Source organism: Schistocerca cancellata, chromosome 1 (genome assembly GCF_023864275.1).
Source record: "Schistocerca cancellata isolate TAMUIC-IGC-003103 chromosome 1, iqSchCanc2.1, whole genome shotgun sequence".
NCBI lineage: Eukaryota > Metazoa > Arthropoda > Insecta > Orthoptera > Acrididae > Schistocerca > Schistocerca cancellata.
This window is the reverse complement of record NC_064626.1, coordinates 1,078,494,195-1,078,510,351: the sequence shown is the minus strand read 5'-3', so window position 1 is coordinate 1,078,510,351 and position 16,157 is coordinate 1,078,494,195. Positions and strand designations below refer to the sequence as shown.

At 41.7% G+C, this 16,157-nt stretch overlaps 1 protein-coding gene across 4 annotated transcripts in view; it reads right to left on the bottom strand.

Annotated features, from left to right (window-relative positions):
* The window catches only part of LOC126090967 (probable E3 ubiquitin-protein ligase HERC4), a 230,695-nt gene that overhangs the window by 85,361 nt on the left and 129,177 nt on the right, over window positions 1-16,157 (bottom strand). For all 4 annotated transcript variants that reach the window (XM_049907026.1, XM_049907028.1, XM_049907027.1 and 1 more), the window contains exon 15: window positions 13,576-13,662. In XM_049907026.1, the coding sequence (XP_049762983.1) occupies window positions 13,576-13,662 (87 nt within the window). The remainder of the gene's footprint in view (window positions 1-13,575; window positions 13,663-16,157) is intronic.

Genomic DNA, 16,157 nt, shown 5'->3' with positions numbered 1-16,157 from the left:
GTGGTCATCAGTCCCCTAGAACTTAGAACTACTTAAACCTAACTAACCTAAGGACATCACACATATCCATGCACGAGGCAGGATTCGAACCTGCGACCGTAGCAATCGCGCGGTTCCGGACTGAGCGCCTAGAACCGCGAGACCACCGCGGCCGGCCTTCATTTTCCCATTTTTCCGTATAGGGGCTGGACAGCATTACCCAATGCCACACTTTATACTGCAGTAAACTTCCTTTCCACTTTACAGCGTCTTCCTGCCTTTCCAAAGCCTTTGTATTCGCCTTTTGTACCCGTTTCCTGCAAACTGATGTACAGATTCACCAGTCCTTCGTTTTTGTAGCTTCACTAAATCAAACGGGGACAGCATTTTTCGCCCGTACACTACCTCATATGGGGACAAACCGGTATTTGTATGGACTTTCGCATTATACGCACAGACAATAAGCTTCAAATATTCATCCCATTGACGGTGGAATCTTCCCAATTGTTCTGTGTACCTGTTCTGTCCTTCCATTGGCCTGCGGATGCAACGCACTTGTCCTCAATTTCTTTATGTTCAACAAATTACACAGCTCCTTCATTAAATCCGACATGAAGTTCGTCCCTTGGTCAGTAATTATTGTCTACAGTACACCAAACTTCAAAATCCAGTTGTTTACTAATGCTTGCGTGACAATTGCTTCTGGTTGATTTGGCGTAGCCACCATCTCCACATACCTTGAAAAATGGTCTATTATTGTGAAAACGAATCTGTTCTCCAATGGTGTTCGCCTAAAAGGTCCTAAAGACATCAATCCCCAGCAAAGAGAATGGGCATGTTACTTCTGGTAATCGTTGTAGCTGTATCTGTTTCTGACTCAAATCTGCTCTCTGCTCACATGGTATACAACTCTTGATGTACTGATCCACATCTCCTTTCCTACCTCTCCACCTCTCCACCAATACCTCTCAGCCACTCCCTATTCATCGCTCTACACCCTCCATGATCGGATAACACGTGATCATGTGCTTCCTTTAAAACCTCATCCCTCAACTTCACTGGCACTACTACCCTTGGCCCTAACTTTGTTTCCCCGCTCAGAAGACCATCGTATATATTAAATTGTGGCTGTGTCTGATACAATTTACAATCGTTGTCCACGTCCTGTAATTCTTGCCATACTGCTAGGTCATAGGTTATGACTGCTACTTTTGCCACCTTCCTACTTAGTGCATCTGCATTACTGTACTTCTTCCCAGGCTTGTGCACCACCTCGTAGACGAATTCACTAAGCCTCACAGTTCATCGAGCGAGTCTAGTGAACGGATCCTTCAACCCCTGCAACACTTCAACACAGGATGATCTGTCACTACTCGAAATCTTCTCCCATATAAATAACATTTAAAATATGTGATTCCATAGATTACGCTATGCATCTCCCTCTCTGTTGCTGAGTAACTATTCTCCGCTGCAGTCAACTGCCTAGACGCAAAGGCTACAAAATGTTCTTTCCCATCAATTTCCTGACTATGAACACACCGTAATGCTTGATGCGATGCATTGCATGCTAGTATAAACTCCTTTTCAAAATCTGGAAACACAAGAACTGGACTTGATGTTAACACTTCTTTCAGTTTGTCAAACGCTTTCTGACACTCTTCCGTCCACTCAAATTTCACACCCTTCTGTAATAATCGTGTCAACGGCTGGGCTAAATCTGCAAAACCCTTAACGAACTTTCAATAGAAATTGCAAATTCCAATGAATGACTGCACTTACTTAACTGTTTTTGGTTCCCAAAAATCCCTTACAGCCTGTACCAGCCTCGGATTTGTTCGCACTCCATCCTTACTGATAATATGACCCCAAATATTTTACTTCTTCTAATGCAAAATGACACTTCTCCAGGCTCAATGTCAAACGAGCTGCTCTTAACCCCATAAAAACTTCCCTTAACCGCTGTCTATGTAGCTCCATACTACTTGAAAACATGATAATGTCATCCAAATAGACAAGACACTGCTGTGGTTTCAAACACCTCAACTGATGATAACCAATTGTGAAATCCATCGTAAAAAAGTACTGGCACTGTCCTAAGTAATCCAAAGCCTCCGATTTGTTTGGAATGGGGTATGTGTCCATTACTGTTTTATTATTGAGGTATCAGCAGTCACAACAGAACCTGTATTTCTTAGTTACATCTGTAGATTTCTTTTAGGCACGACAACAATGCCTGCTCCCCAACAACTATTACTATGCTCTATAATACTGTCGTCCGCAAGCTGCTCATCAATGAAATCCTCCACAATTGGCTGAAAATACCTCAGTATGCTGTATGGTTTACAGTAAACAGGTGCTTCATTCCCTATTTGTATCCTATGTTGAACTAATGGAGCTGCTGGCAACGGCCCCTGTGGAAAAACAAATCCTTAAATTCCCACAATAATTCTTAAATATGCTCTCTTTCTCTGCCTTTCAAATGCTTAATTTTGTCACACAATGTAGTTCTATCAGCAGTTAGTGGTTGATCACTTTGCCTACCCCTCAAACACCAGTCTTCGTTATCTGGCACATCCAAATTTGCTACTAAAACTCCTTTCCTCAGATTCGCATCTACAGCACTAAAATTATCCACGTTCACCGGAAACAGGGATCCACAGAAGAAGCATCTGTCTAAAAGTGTGCAGGTAAACACAGTAAGGTAGTTGTAGAAATGATTGGTATTGTAGTTGTAAATTGTCGTAGCTGTGTTGGGAAACAACCAGAGCTCCAAGCTCTAATAGAAAACACTTAAGCTCAAATAGTTGTAGGTACAGAGAGCTGGCTAAAGCCAGAAATAAGTTCAGCCGAAATTTTTTCAAATGATCTAACAGTGTTCAGAAAGGATAAGATTAAATATAGTTGGCGGTGAAGTGTTTATTGCTGTCAGAGGTAGTTTGCCTTGTAGCGAAACTGAAGTAGATAGTTCATGTGAAATAGTATGGGTAGAGGTTATACCTGACAATCGGACTAAACTATTAATTAGATCGTTTTACCGACCCCCCCCCCCCCCCCCCGACTCAGAAGACATACTTGCTTAACAGTTCAGAGAAAACTTGAGTCTCATTTCAAATAAGTACCCTGCTCATACAATTATAGTCAGTGGTAACTTCAATCTACCCTCGATATGCTGGAAAAATTATATGTTTAAAGCCGGTGGCAGGCATACAACATCGTCCGAAATTGTACTGAATGCTTTCTCAGAAAATTATTTTGAACAAATAGTTTGTGAGCCCACTCGAAGCGTAAATAGTTGCAAAAGCATACTTGACCTTTTAGCAACAAATAATCCTGGACAAATAGTGAGTATTGTGATGAATACAGGGATTAGCGACCACAAGGCAGTTGCTGTTAGGCTGAATAACGTAACACTTGCAACCATCAAAAAGAAACGTAAAGTATATCTACTTAAAAAAGCTGATAAAAATGCTCTTAACGCCTTCTTAAGAGACAGTCTTCACTCCTTCCGATCTGATCATGTAAGTGTAGAAAAGTTGTGGAATGTTTTCAAAGAGATAGTATCAACAGCAATTGAGAGAGATATACCACATAAATTAATAAGTGATGGTACTGATCCTCCATGGTACACAAAACAGGTCAGATCGTTGTTGCAGAAGCAACAAAAAATGTATGCCAAATTTTAAAAAAAATGCAAAATCCCCCAGATTGGCAAAGTTTTACAGAAGTTCGAAATATACCGCATACTTCAATGCGAGATGCTTTTAATAATTTCCACAACGAAATTCTGTCTCAAAATCTGGCAGAAAACCCAAAGAGACTCTGGTCATACATAAAGTACACCAAAGGCAAGACGCTATCAATACCTTCACAGCGCGATAACAACGGTGAAGTCACTGATGACAGTGCCACTAAAGCAGAGTTATTGAGCACCATTTTCCGAAACTCCTTCACCAAAGAAGACGAAGTAAATATTTCTGAATTCCAATCAAGGACAACTGCCATGATGAGAAACGTAGTAGATATCCTCAGTGTAATAAAGCAGCTTAAATCACTTAATAAAGGCAAGGCCTCCGGTCCAGATTGTATACCAGTCAGGTTCCTCTCAGAGTATGCTGATAAAATAGCTTCAAATTTAGCAATTATATATAACCACTCGGTGACAGAAAGATCCGTACCTAAAGACTGGAAAATTGCTCAAGTAACACCAACACCCAAAAAGGGAAGTAGGAGTAATCCACTGAATTACAGGCCTATATCACTAATGTCCATTCGCAGTAGGGTTTTAGAACATATACTGTATTCGAACGTTATGAAGTACCTCAAAGAAAACGATTTATTGACATATAGTCAGCACGGATTCAGAAAATATCATTCTTGTGAAACACAACTAGCTCTTTATACTCATGAAGTAATAAGTGCTATCGACAAGGGATGTCAAATTGACTCCATATTTTTAGATTTCCAGAAGGCTTTTGACACCGTTCCTCACAAGCATCTTCTAACGAAACTGCGTGGATACGGAGTATCGCCTCAGTTGTGCGACTGGATTCGTGATTTCCGGTCAGAAAGGTCATAGTTCGTAATAACAGACAGAAATTCATTGAGCAAAACAGAAGTAATATCCGGCATTCCCCAAGGAAGTGTTATAGGTCCTCTACTGTTCTTGATCTATTTTAATGACATAGGAGACAATCTGAGTAGCCTAGATTGTTTGCAGATGCTCTCATTTACCATCTTGTGAAGTCATCAGATGATCAAAACACCTCGCAAAATGAAAATGATTTAGATAGGATATCTGTATGGTGCGAAAAGTGGAAATTGACCTGAATAAAGAAAAGTGTGAAGTTATTCACACGAGTAATACAAGAAATCAGCTAAATTTCAATTATGCAATAAGTCACATAAATCTGAGGGCTGTAAATTCAAATAGATACTTAGGGATTACAATTACAAACAACCTAAAATGGAAAGATCACATAGATAATACTATGGGTAGAGCAAACCAAAGACTGCGATTCATTGGCAGAACACTTAGAAGGTGCAACAGGTCTACTAAAGAGACTGCTTACACCAAGCTTGTCCGCCCTATTCTGGAGTATTGCTGTGCGGTGTGGGATTCGCATCACGTGAGACTGTCGATGACATCGAAAAAGTACAAAGAAGGGCAGCTCGTTGTGTATTATCGTGAAATAGGGAAGATAGTGTCACAGACATGAATTGGAGTGGCAATCATTAAAACAAAGGCGTTTTTCATTGTGGCAGGATCTTCTCATGAAATTTCAATCACCAGTTTTCTCCTCTGATTGCAAAAACATTCTGTTGGCACCCACCTACATAGGGAGAAATGATCATCACAATAAAATAAGAGAAATCAGGGCTCTCACATAAAAATTTAAGCGCTCGTTTTTCCCGCATGCCGTTCGAGAGTGGAACGGTAGAGTGACAGCATGAAGGTGGTTCATTGAACCCTCTGCCAGGCACTTTATTGCGAATAGCAGAGTAATCACGAAGATGTAGATGTAGATGAAACTACTCGCCCATCGTTCCCCTCCTGTATGCTTAGAACACTATGTTTCACAAAACAACCCAGTGAACCCAAATCTTCATTATCCTTCAATGGTTCAATAACACATACTGTACGCACAGGTAGATTTGACTCCACACTTACCCAAAGTGACTTCCCGGTGCCACTAGACACACCCTCATGTGAATTAAGCCTTAACACTAAAGTACGCAGTTCAATTGGTTTGTTCCTTACTTTGAATGCCCCTCGCGAAAGCTCTGCATTGACAACAGTTTCCCCTAGCGGAAATAACATTCCACCAAGTTCTACAGTTCGTTGTCCAAGGTCAATTTTGGCATCATGATGATGCAAGAAATCTACTCCTAGGATCATGTTGCAGCCCTCATTCACCCATGGTACTACCTCCACGCATGCATTAAATCAGACTTTCCCTATGCGAAAGTCAACTGTCACCGACCCCAAAGGCGTGACCACCTTATCCCCCAGCAACCTGTAACGTGGTGGGTCTAACTTCCTTTGTCCCATTATATTCTTAGTAGCCACTGACACTTGCGCCCCTGTGTCGAACAAAACCTTAAACATTTTAGATCCTATGGATCCTACCACTGAACATTCCACCTCTGCATACGTATTCGTAGCATTGAAATTAAATGGGAGCTCCTTTTAGGTGGGTCTTGGGCCCCCTCTGCCATTTAATGATTTTCCACCTCTCTTATCTCCACTTCTCCATCCTCCAAGCTGCTGATTTGCACCCCTTCATCTATTCCTCAGTGACTGGGTACATTGCCTCTGCAAATGTCCCGTACGACCACACTTAAAACCGCTGTAACCACACTTATACCCGCTGTAAACACTGTCTGCCTCTCGCGTACCCCTCTGTTGCCACGTCTATTTCCTCACATTGAATTGCCAGCTGAGTAGCTGAATACAAACCTTTCGGAGTCCCTTCACGCACTTTCCGTGACATATGCACCGGTAACCTTCTCACAAATACATCAAGTACCCTTTGCTCAGCCTCCTGCAACAGAACACTATTCGCTTCAACTGACTCAACTCGTAAGTATACTTCTTAATTTCCCTTATCCTGTCCGCAAATTTCTCCACCGTCTCCCCCTGCCTCTTTGTCATTGTACTTAACCTCTCCCTAAAGTACCAAGCGCTATTCTGTTTCTTGTACTTTTGTAAAAGCCCTTCCTTTAACTGCTTAAACTGTCCTACCTTCCTTAAGGCCTCATAACACCTTACATATGTTTTCTCTTCACCCGTTACCTAATCTTGGCTATATGTAACAACTGCTCATCAGACCAACCATTCATCACCGCTGAAGTCTCCAAGTCATCCACAAACAAATGCTCATCCTCGGATGCCTTGACAGAAAACGAAATAATCAGACTCACGGCAGCTGGATCAATCTCCTGCACCCTAGGCAACAATGACTGATCAGATGCGGTTTCCTGCTCACTTCTAGATGTTAATTCATTTCTCAACTGCGTATTGTCTGCTGTCAATTGTGCTACTTTTTCCACCAAAATCCGCACCACTTCTGGTTCCGGCACACCTGGCATCCTTGACTCTGCCATTGTGTTGATTTCGTTCTCAGTTAGTCCCGAAACAAAACATTTAAGTACAAGAACAACCTGACTTCCTACAGCTCCACATCATCAGACTCAGTGTCATCATAAACCAATACAAAAGTTGTCAAATGCAAAAAATACACTAACACTTATTCTGACAACAAAATATACTATGCCCACGCAAACATCTAAAAATGTGGATTGATAGGAGCCATACTCGAAAAAACAAAAAAAGAAGGAAAACATCCAACACTCGTAAAGAACAATTTTGTCAGCACTCACCACATCTTGTGACAGTACTGCAGGCAGTGGGCTTGAATGTCGTACTAGATAGACGACATCCGCTATTCTGACACCAAATGTCGATGGGTGCCAGGAGGTGCCGTGTTAAAACTCGGCGAGAACTTCCCAAGTGATTTACTGTTTCCACTACAGTGCTCTGTTCACCTTGGTCTGCAACACAGGGCCGCACACTGCTGAGGAAGCACCCCAGCGACCTGTGCAACGCAACGCTGTGTCATGCCGGCATCGTATGCCAGCTGCAGAGTTCCGATTATGTCAGGATGGTTGTGCCAGCAGCCGGCTCAGCGGCCATTGTGCCCGTTGCCTCCGTGCTGCTCTGCCGGGAGCCGCAGGCCGGCCCCACTGCCGCTTCTTCCTCACTGCCATAGCTGAGAACGCGGCGGCAAGTGCCCACGATCCAGCATCGGAACCTGCAGCCCTCGCCTCAGAAGTCTCCGGCATGTGTTGGGAGCCGAGACGACTAACCGCAGTAATGAGCCAAAGAGTGGCCTGCCCTGGATGTCTGTGGAACCCACATCGGCCTCGGAGGGTCAAACCAACGATCCGCTGTGGACTGGGACACTGTCGCCCCATCTGTTGCTGCGTGTAGCCCGGCGATGTGACTGCCTCACCGTCCAGGAGAGCTGCCACACTTGACTGAATCTCATTAGAAAACAACACCTACTTATACTCAGCTGCACGCCTCTGTTTCGCTAACACACCACTTCGTGTCATGTACGCATAACACTTAGGTTGGCCAGCGGCCCTCTTCTGCCTGTGCCTTGCACCATGGAAACTGCTGTGTGCGCCCTCTCTGGCAGTTCTACACTCCTGTGGCCTCTATTTGCTTTCGCAACTGCTGGTAAGCGTAACTACTGCAATCCGGCCCACACCTGGCTGTAACTCGTGCTCCGAATATCACACAAAACTAACTTTCCCTATCCTAAATGGCGGTGTCGCTACAATACACTAGATTTTCTGAAGGTGGCTAAGTTTTTCTCAAGCATGGACATGTACTCGGGATGCTGGCAAATCGAAGAACATGGGTCTGATCGTGAGAAAACTGCATTCATTACCCCTGAGGGCCTCTATGAGTTTAAGGTAACGCCATTTGGTTTGTGTAGCGCACCAGCAACTTTTGAACGGATGATGGATAATAATCTAAGTAACCTGAAGTGGATGAAGTGTCTTTGTTGTTTAGATGACATTATAGTGTTCTCAGAGACATCTGATGAACATATAAAGAGACTGAGGGCTGTTGTTAAGTGTCTCCAACAAGGTGGACTGAAACTTAATCCAAAAAAGTCTCCCTTTGGAGCAAAAGAAATCAAAATACTTGGATACCTTGTGTCAAATGAAGGTGTGCAGCCAGACCCAGAAAAGGAGAGATCTATAACGGAATTTCCTATTTCTTAAAGTATTACAGTTGTGAGAAGCTGCCTTGGATTATGTTCTTATTAACGTGGTTTTAACAAAGACTTTTGTATCAAAGCCAGGCCACTCCAAGAGTTGTTAAAATCCAACACTAAATTTATCTGGAGTGGTGCTCAACAAGATTCTTTCAATGTGCTGTGAAAAGCTCTGACGACTGACCCTGTACTTGGTCTGTATGATGAGAGAGCACCTACAGAACTACACACAGATGGCAGTGGATAAACTACTCAACTATAGAAACAGAATGTCTTGCTGTGATCTGGGCCATGTGCAAATTTTGACAGTATCTCTATGGAAGGCCACTCACAATTGTTACATACCATCATTCACTTTGTCGGTTGACAGGTCTTAAGGGCCCAACAGGACGACTCATCAGGTGGGCATTACGTCTTCAAGAGTATGACATTACGACAGTGTACAAAACTGGAAGAAAACACCAAGATGCCGACTGTCTCTCAAGAAACCCTGTGCAAGACCATCAAGCCTTCGATGAAGATAGTGACTGTCTCGCTGCACTGCAAGATCTCTCTGCTGAACAGGAGGAGGACGCCAAGAGATCAAATTATGCTTGCCTTAAATAGGTCGGAGGATGTGAAAGGAAATTTAAGGTAGTTAAGGGATTACTTTGCAAGAAAAACTTTGATCCATTTGGAAAGAGGTGGCTACCAGTGATTCCTAAACACATGCGCTTAGATGTTCTACAGAAATTCCATGACACACCTGAGGCCGGACATTTAGGATTTATTAACACATGCAACAGGATCTGCAAGAGATTTTTCTGGCCAGGTTTATTTTGGAGCATCCGTCACTATGTGTCGCACTGTAGAGTGTGCCAGAGATGAAAGGCAGTGCCTCAGAAACCACCCGGCCAACTCATACCAATTCCACCAGCCGAAATGCCTTTCCAGCGTGTTGGGATTGACCTCCTCAGACGATTTCCAACGTCTGCTGGTGGCAATAGATGGATTATTGTTTGCTGTGATTATCTGACATGCTATGCCATTACAAAAGCCGTAAAAACAGCCAAATCATTCGAGGTAGCCAAATTCATGGTCGAAGCCATTGTATTAAAACACGGTGCCCCAAGGTCGTTAATTATGGGTGGGGAAAGTTTTTCAATCAAATCTTGTGACAGAGATAAACCGTCGGTGCAACATTACTCATCACATGACGACTGACTACCATCCGCAAACTTAACAGGCTTACTGAACGCCTTAATTAGATCTTGGCCGACATGCTATAAATGTCCATCAATGTTGAGCAGAGCAACTGGGATGAGATGCTCCTTTTCATGACTTTTGCCTACAATACCGCCAAACAAGACACCACAGGATTTACGCCATTTTTCCTAGTGCATGGGCGTGAAGTAACTATGACGATGGTCACTGTGTTTCCATTACATCTGATGATGTGGATGACGACTACATCGGCCAGGTTTTAAGCAGAGCTGAGGAAGCTCAGCAGATACCTCGACTCCACACACTACAGGCTCAAGAAAACGATCGCTGAAGGAAAGACGCGAGCCACCGCCCTGTTGTCTACCAGCCTGGTGGCCCAGTCTGGATCTTCACTCCTGTTCGGAAGGTTGGTCTCTCTGAGAAGCTCCTCAGGCACTATTTTGGTCCTTATAAGGTTGTAAGACAATTACGTACGAAATTGAAGATTTCGACCCCAACACAAGACAACAAAAGATCAGAGATAGGGACCACATCCTTCGAATGAAGCCCTATACGGATCCAGCAACTCAGGGTAAATTCAAAGCTCCAGCGACAGACAACAAGCGAAAAGGTGATGAAGAGCATAGCGGCAAGGGAAGTTCTAAGAAGATCACTGCCAGGGCAAACATCAGTCACCGGGAGTCGGAGTATGCAGGACCAATGACTCGTTCCCAAACTAGGACGACGTGACACCACGACGCTGTTCTCTTAAGGAAGGCGCAATGTCGCAGAAGAAGCTGAGTAGCACAGTCACTGTAGTGTAGTGGTTATGATACTACACTGTTGCAAGGAGGGTCCTGAGTTCAAAACTCACCTGAATTGCAAAATTTTAATTTCTATATTTGGTTCGAGTACATTCTGGAAGTATCCACAAATGTCAATAATCATTGTACTGGAATGCTCTGTAACTATATATATGAGTATACCATATGTGTTCTGGCCGGAGGCAGTCTGCTCTACACTCTTGTATGTGCACGTGCTGACTAAACCTTCGTTAAGAGAAGTTAGTGTTTGTCAATCATCTAATAACACCTTCCTCTACGTGACAATAAATCAACATTACAAGAATCCAGGTAATCCTTCCTGAGAGTGGACTTGTTGGGAATAATGTGGTTGAAATATTTCTATAAGAAAGGTTCAAATTCAGATATCTGAAGTTTGTTGCAGTGTATACTTTGTAAGATTCGCTATTAGACGATATTGGCTGTTCCTGCAACTGTGTAAGTAAAACCTGTTTGTTTGAAGAAAGCCATTGTTTATTCCTAACATGTAGACTGCTTCACAAATGTTGTACAATTTGATATTTCACTGTACATCCTATTGCATATCGTAAGTCGGTGAAAGGTGCAAAGCAAGCCTGAAGTACACATTCTGACTGAATATCATACCACAGTTGACTTTCAGTGACAGAATGCTGTTGCCAGGGTAGAGCTTTCATGAATTGCATCTGAAGTACAAAGCAAAGCAATTAAAGCATATACAAATACACTAAGGTGTAATTTGCAATATACAGTGCCACCAGGTACCAGGAAGTTGTTTTTGGTGAGCAGGAATACCAAGAAACAAAACACTTTGAGGAAAATTCACTCTATAATGAGTACTACAGAAGGAGAAATAAGTTGGACTACTTATCAAAGTGATGTGAATGGTAGTGCAGTATGTGTTTTTTAAGGATGATTTTGGGAGTATGTTGTGTGGGGAATCATAAGGACAGCTGTTGTCACAAGGACAAAACTCCAAAAGTTGTTCGCAAGTGAAGGATTAAGAAAACACCAGACAGATGAGATTAGGTACCAAGCATACAAGTTCAATGAAGCCAGACAATGTTTTGTTGAAGCTAGTACATTAGTGATAATTTATTAAGAGAGAAAGAGTGTCATGTTTAGTTTGAAGTGTGGAATGGAGAGTTGTAGTTGTTTCTGGATAAGGATGGCAAGAGAAATAGCAGTAAAATATGTGTAATAGTATTTGAGTTTCTGAGCAGGGCAAGGGACCACTGAGATATTCTGTGAGACTGAGCAATACAAGTGAAAGATGAAAGACAGATTTACGGAATCAGTGATTTATATAGAAACTTGCATAGTAGTTAAGAAAAGTCAATTTAGTATTGGGTACTTATTTTACAGATTAAGGTAGAAGTAATTACAATAGAGAAAAGAGCTGGTATAAGACACAGGGGACTGGGTCTTCTCCATGGGGGAGGGAAGTATAGTGCTGCAAGCTAGTCTTCGGTCAAAAAATTATTAGTCTTTAACAAAAGTAAGCAGAGATGGCATTCAAGTGCCATAGAGCGTTGCATTAGTATTTGCAAGTCATTAACCACCTGATTGGTGATGAGGGTCATAACAACAGATATACCTGTGGGCTGTGAAGCAAGAATAGCCGAGCTCAGTGGTAAACAGTGCAGTGCAGTGGCAACAGTGTAGTGACTGGCATTGTATCACCACATCAGGGTGAGCCTCTCATTATGACAACGTGACTAGATGTCATGTTTCAGTGAAATGAATGGATACTGGAGGCACATAAATATATCTGTATTTTAAGGCAACGATCACTTGTCATGGCCAGAAGCCAGCAGTACCACCATGGTGCCAGGACAACACTGGATAGCAAGCTGCCAGCTGCAGCCATGGGTTCGAGACTGGGCTGCACCTGCTGACAGCACTAAGTCCTTCACAGGACTTGATGTCACAGCCCTAACAAACTGTCATCTGTGCCAGCTGCCATCAACACTAAGATTCTAGTGGAACTTGGCACCATAGTGCCAGCCCCCCAGCTGATGCCTGTGCAAGGGCAGCAGGTTTTACCTCATACACCGCAGACTCCCCACACTGCTGCCACAGCCACGCACAGAGTCAAGGGGCCATCTCCCAAGTGGGATGCCATCACAGCACAACATGATGCGCTGCTGACATCAACAGCCATGGCCTACAGAGGCTGCCAGCCTCAGCAGAATGAGGCACTGGATCAGCAGCACCAGATGGAAAATGTCGCCCGTTTATCAGCCCCAGCCAGGGTCAAAGGTGTGTTTGTCCTACAACCCAGGGACTGTCACAACCACCATTCAGCACTATTCAGCTTCACTACTTTACATGCAGCAGACTGCTCATGCAATTCGACTGTAAACACACTTCAAGAGTACAAGTATTTGGATTTTCTGTATGTGATCTCAAAAATGCACAAGGTGTTCCTGAGTTGTGCACAGCATCTGCTTTATGTCCTTTCCTGTGAATGTCAGGTCATTGATAGCGAACATAATGAAGATATGAAGATCGCCGGGTGTAAATACAAACGTAGGAAAAATAATTAATTAATTAAATAAATAAATAGAGAGAGAGAGAGAGAGAGAGAGAATTAGTAATAAGCAATCATAGTTTTGAAATTGTACAACCTCTTCCAGTAAATCAAATTTGCTTACAAGATAACGCATTTCTTAGGTTAAATCTTTCACAGGTAAAACTGATGTACTAATCGCAGAAAAGTCTGACATAACATAACTGTGTTTTCTTAGCTTCTTTTATGGGTTTCTAAGTACAATTCCAAACTTTGTTATAAGTATACAGACCTGCAAAGATTGATCTGTTTCCAGAAGAAGAGTTTTGGCAGCAGCATCAAACACAAATGGATAGTTACAAAAATAGAGTCTTCCAGCCTGTAAAACAGTTCCCTGTATTATTTTACATTCATAATAAATAATGTATAAAGCATATGTATGATTAGTACAAAAAACATGGAGATCACTCCTACAGATTACTACACTACCAATAGAAACACTTTATGGAGAAAATACTAATTATAGTTTCATAGACAGAGGTGGGATTGACTGAGAAAGTTTGAAAAGAAGGAAAGGTCTCTCAGATTCCAGGTTGGCAGGGTCCTAACAGTTTCTCAAGTAGCTCAGAACCTGTTAGCAGCTGCAACACACAGCAATCAGCAGAGGTTGACAGATTAGGCAGTAACAACTCAATACTCAAGACTGTGTATAGTAATCACTGGTGCAGCAGTTAATGCTGATATAGGCTATGCAGCCATTAAACACTAATTTGTTTTTCTAATATTATTATTTAGTTAAAATATGATCAGTGGACTGAAACTTAGGCATTTTATAGTTTTAATATTTTGGGGATTTTAAAATGGTTTGCTTTTCAAACTAAAGAAACGGTGTTACTTTATTTACAACATTCCCTCATCTAGGATGTCAAGTGAAACACCTTTCAGCCCTGTAATTTCCAGACTTATTTTATTTGGCTACCAATTTCGGCGATTTATTATGCCATCATTAGGCCCCTAACCGACGTGTCGGATGATTTCACCTCAATTCTGGTCAAAACAGGGGCCTGCATTCAAATACTGGTACCTGTAGATTTCTACTTGCTATACTGATCACTTCAACCATCATCTGCCTACAGATGCCATCTGAGTTGCAGATGATGGTTGAAGTGACAAGTATAGCAAGCAGAAATCTACAGATACCAGTATTCAAATACTGGCCCATTTTGACCAGAATCAAGGTGAAATCTTCTTTCACGTCAGTCAGGGGCCTACAAATGGCCTAGTAAATCGACAAAACTGGTAGCCATATAAAATAAGTTTGGGAACTAGTCGGCTGAAAGGTGTCTGATTTGACATCCCGTATCAAACAGCCAAGTCCCGCAACCATCTCTAAAAAGATGGAATAACAGTTCCTCATCTACTTCTTTGCTTGCATTGCAATATGTTAACTGCATTCACAGATAACAAGAATCATCACTTTTGGTTACATTTTTCTTGTCCACTTGTTTATCATATATTCCCTACATGTTGAATACATTGTTGACATTTGTGAAGTGTGTTTTAATTATTTCTTTATGTTATTGTTGTGTGTGTGTGTGTTTTAGAGAGAGAGAGAGAGAGAGAGAGAGAGAGAGAGAGAGAGAGAGATGCAATGTGGTAGCTGAGACTGGGGACAAGAGGGAAATGATGATGAAAATAGGGAGGAGTGTTTCTGAGTGAAAGATAAATTTTACTTCATGCCTGATTGTTTCACTCATGCATATGTTCCTTGAGAAAGGGGAGATAAACTTACTCAGTTTGGTTGGTTCAATGTGGTACACTTTTTGTATAGTGATTTGTTTCCAATAATTATCTGCTCATTAAACAGATGTTGGTTTAGTAGAGGCATATAAAGTATGATCATCAATGAAGTGTGAGTGATAATTGTTTGCTGCATTACAAAAACTGGTATGGGTATAACAGATCCACATGAAGTTATCTGAGTAGTGGTTAGTTCGGTACTACTTTTTCTGCAGATGAACCTTGTCCATGATTCACTTTGTACATTAAAAGTGAGAAGCATCTTAAGAAAAAACTAAAAGAAAATTTACTTATTTTATAGTAAATATAAAGGTGATAATTATGCACAAGGAGGCTGAGTGTAATACAAGATAAAAGTAACGTTTAATTGAGAAAATGTCTTATATGAGGAATAAGGCTTCAAAAACTCAGCCAATATGAAAGTTTGTGATTTTTCTCTATGAAAAAAAAAGTTAATTTTGCCATTAAAAAGAAAGCAAGTACAAACAGTAAGAAAAAAATCGCAAAGCTGAATGACTGTGTGTCAGTCTTGAGTCTTCAGGTATCAAAAAGTAAGCCAAATACACTACATGGTCTAGTCTGTTAATGAAAACTGGACTGAAGTTACATACAAAAACAATACATAAGGTATGCAAATTCATGTAAACAGTGCATAAACATTCTATGCACAAAAACCCCTTTGAAGTGCTTTCCACATCATACACTGTGATAGTGCAACGAGCTGGTCTAATCACATGGGAAGAAAAAGGACAATGAAAACCAAGTACAGCAAAATCATTTTCAAACTCAGGGAAAAAGTCAACCGTGATTGTGGTCACTGTCATTGAATCAAAATTAAGAGTTGCTTACAATGCATTATCAGCCATTATAAATGAAAATGACAAAACAAACCATGTCATCAAGCAACGCAAAAGTACCAATAAAACTAAAAACAGTAACTACTACACAGAAAGAACTGGTAAAATAAGTCTATTTGCAGATAGTTATGGGTGAAACTTAGCCACCGACTTTCAATCTAGAAGCGGTTGAATAGCTAACATGGTGAAACCAGGTGCAAAATTTCAGACACCGACT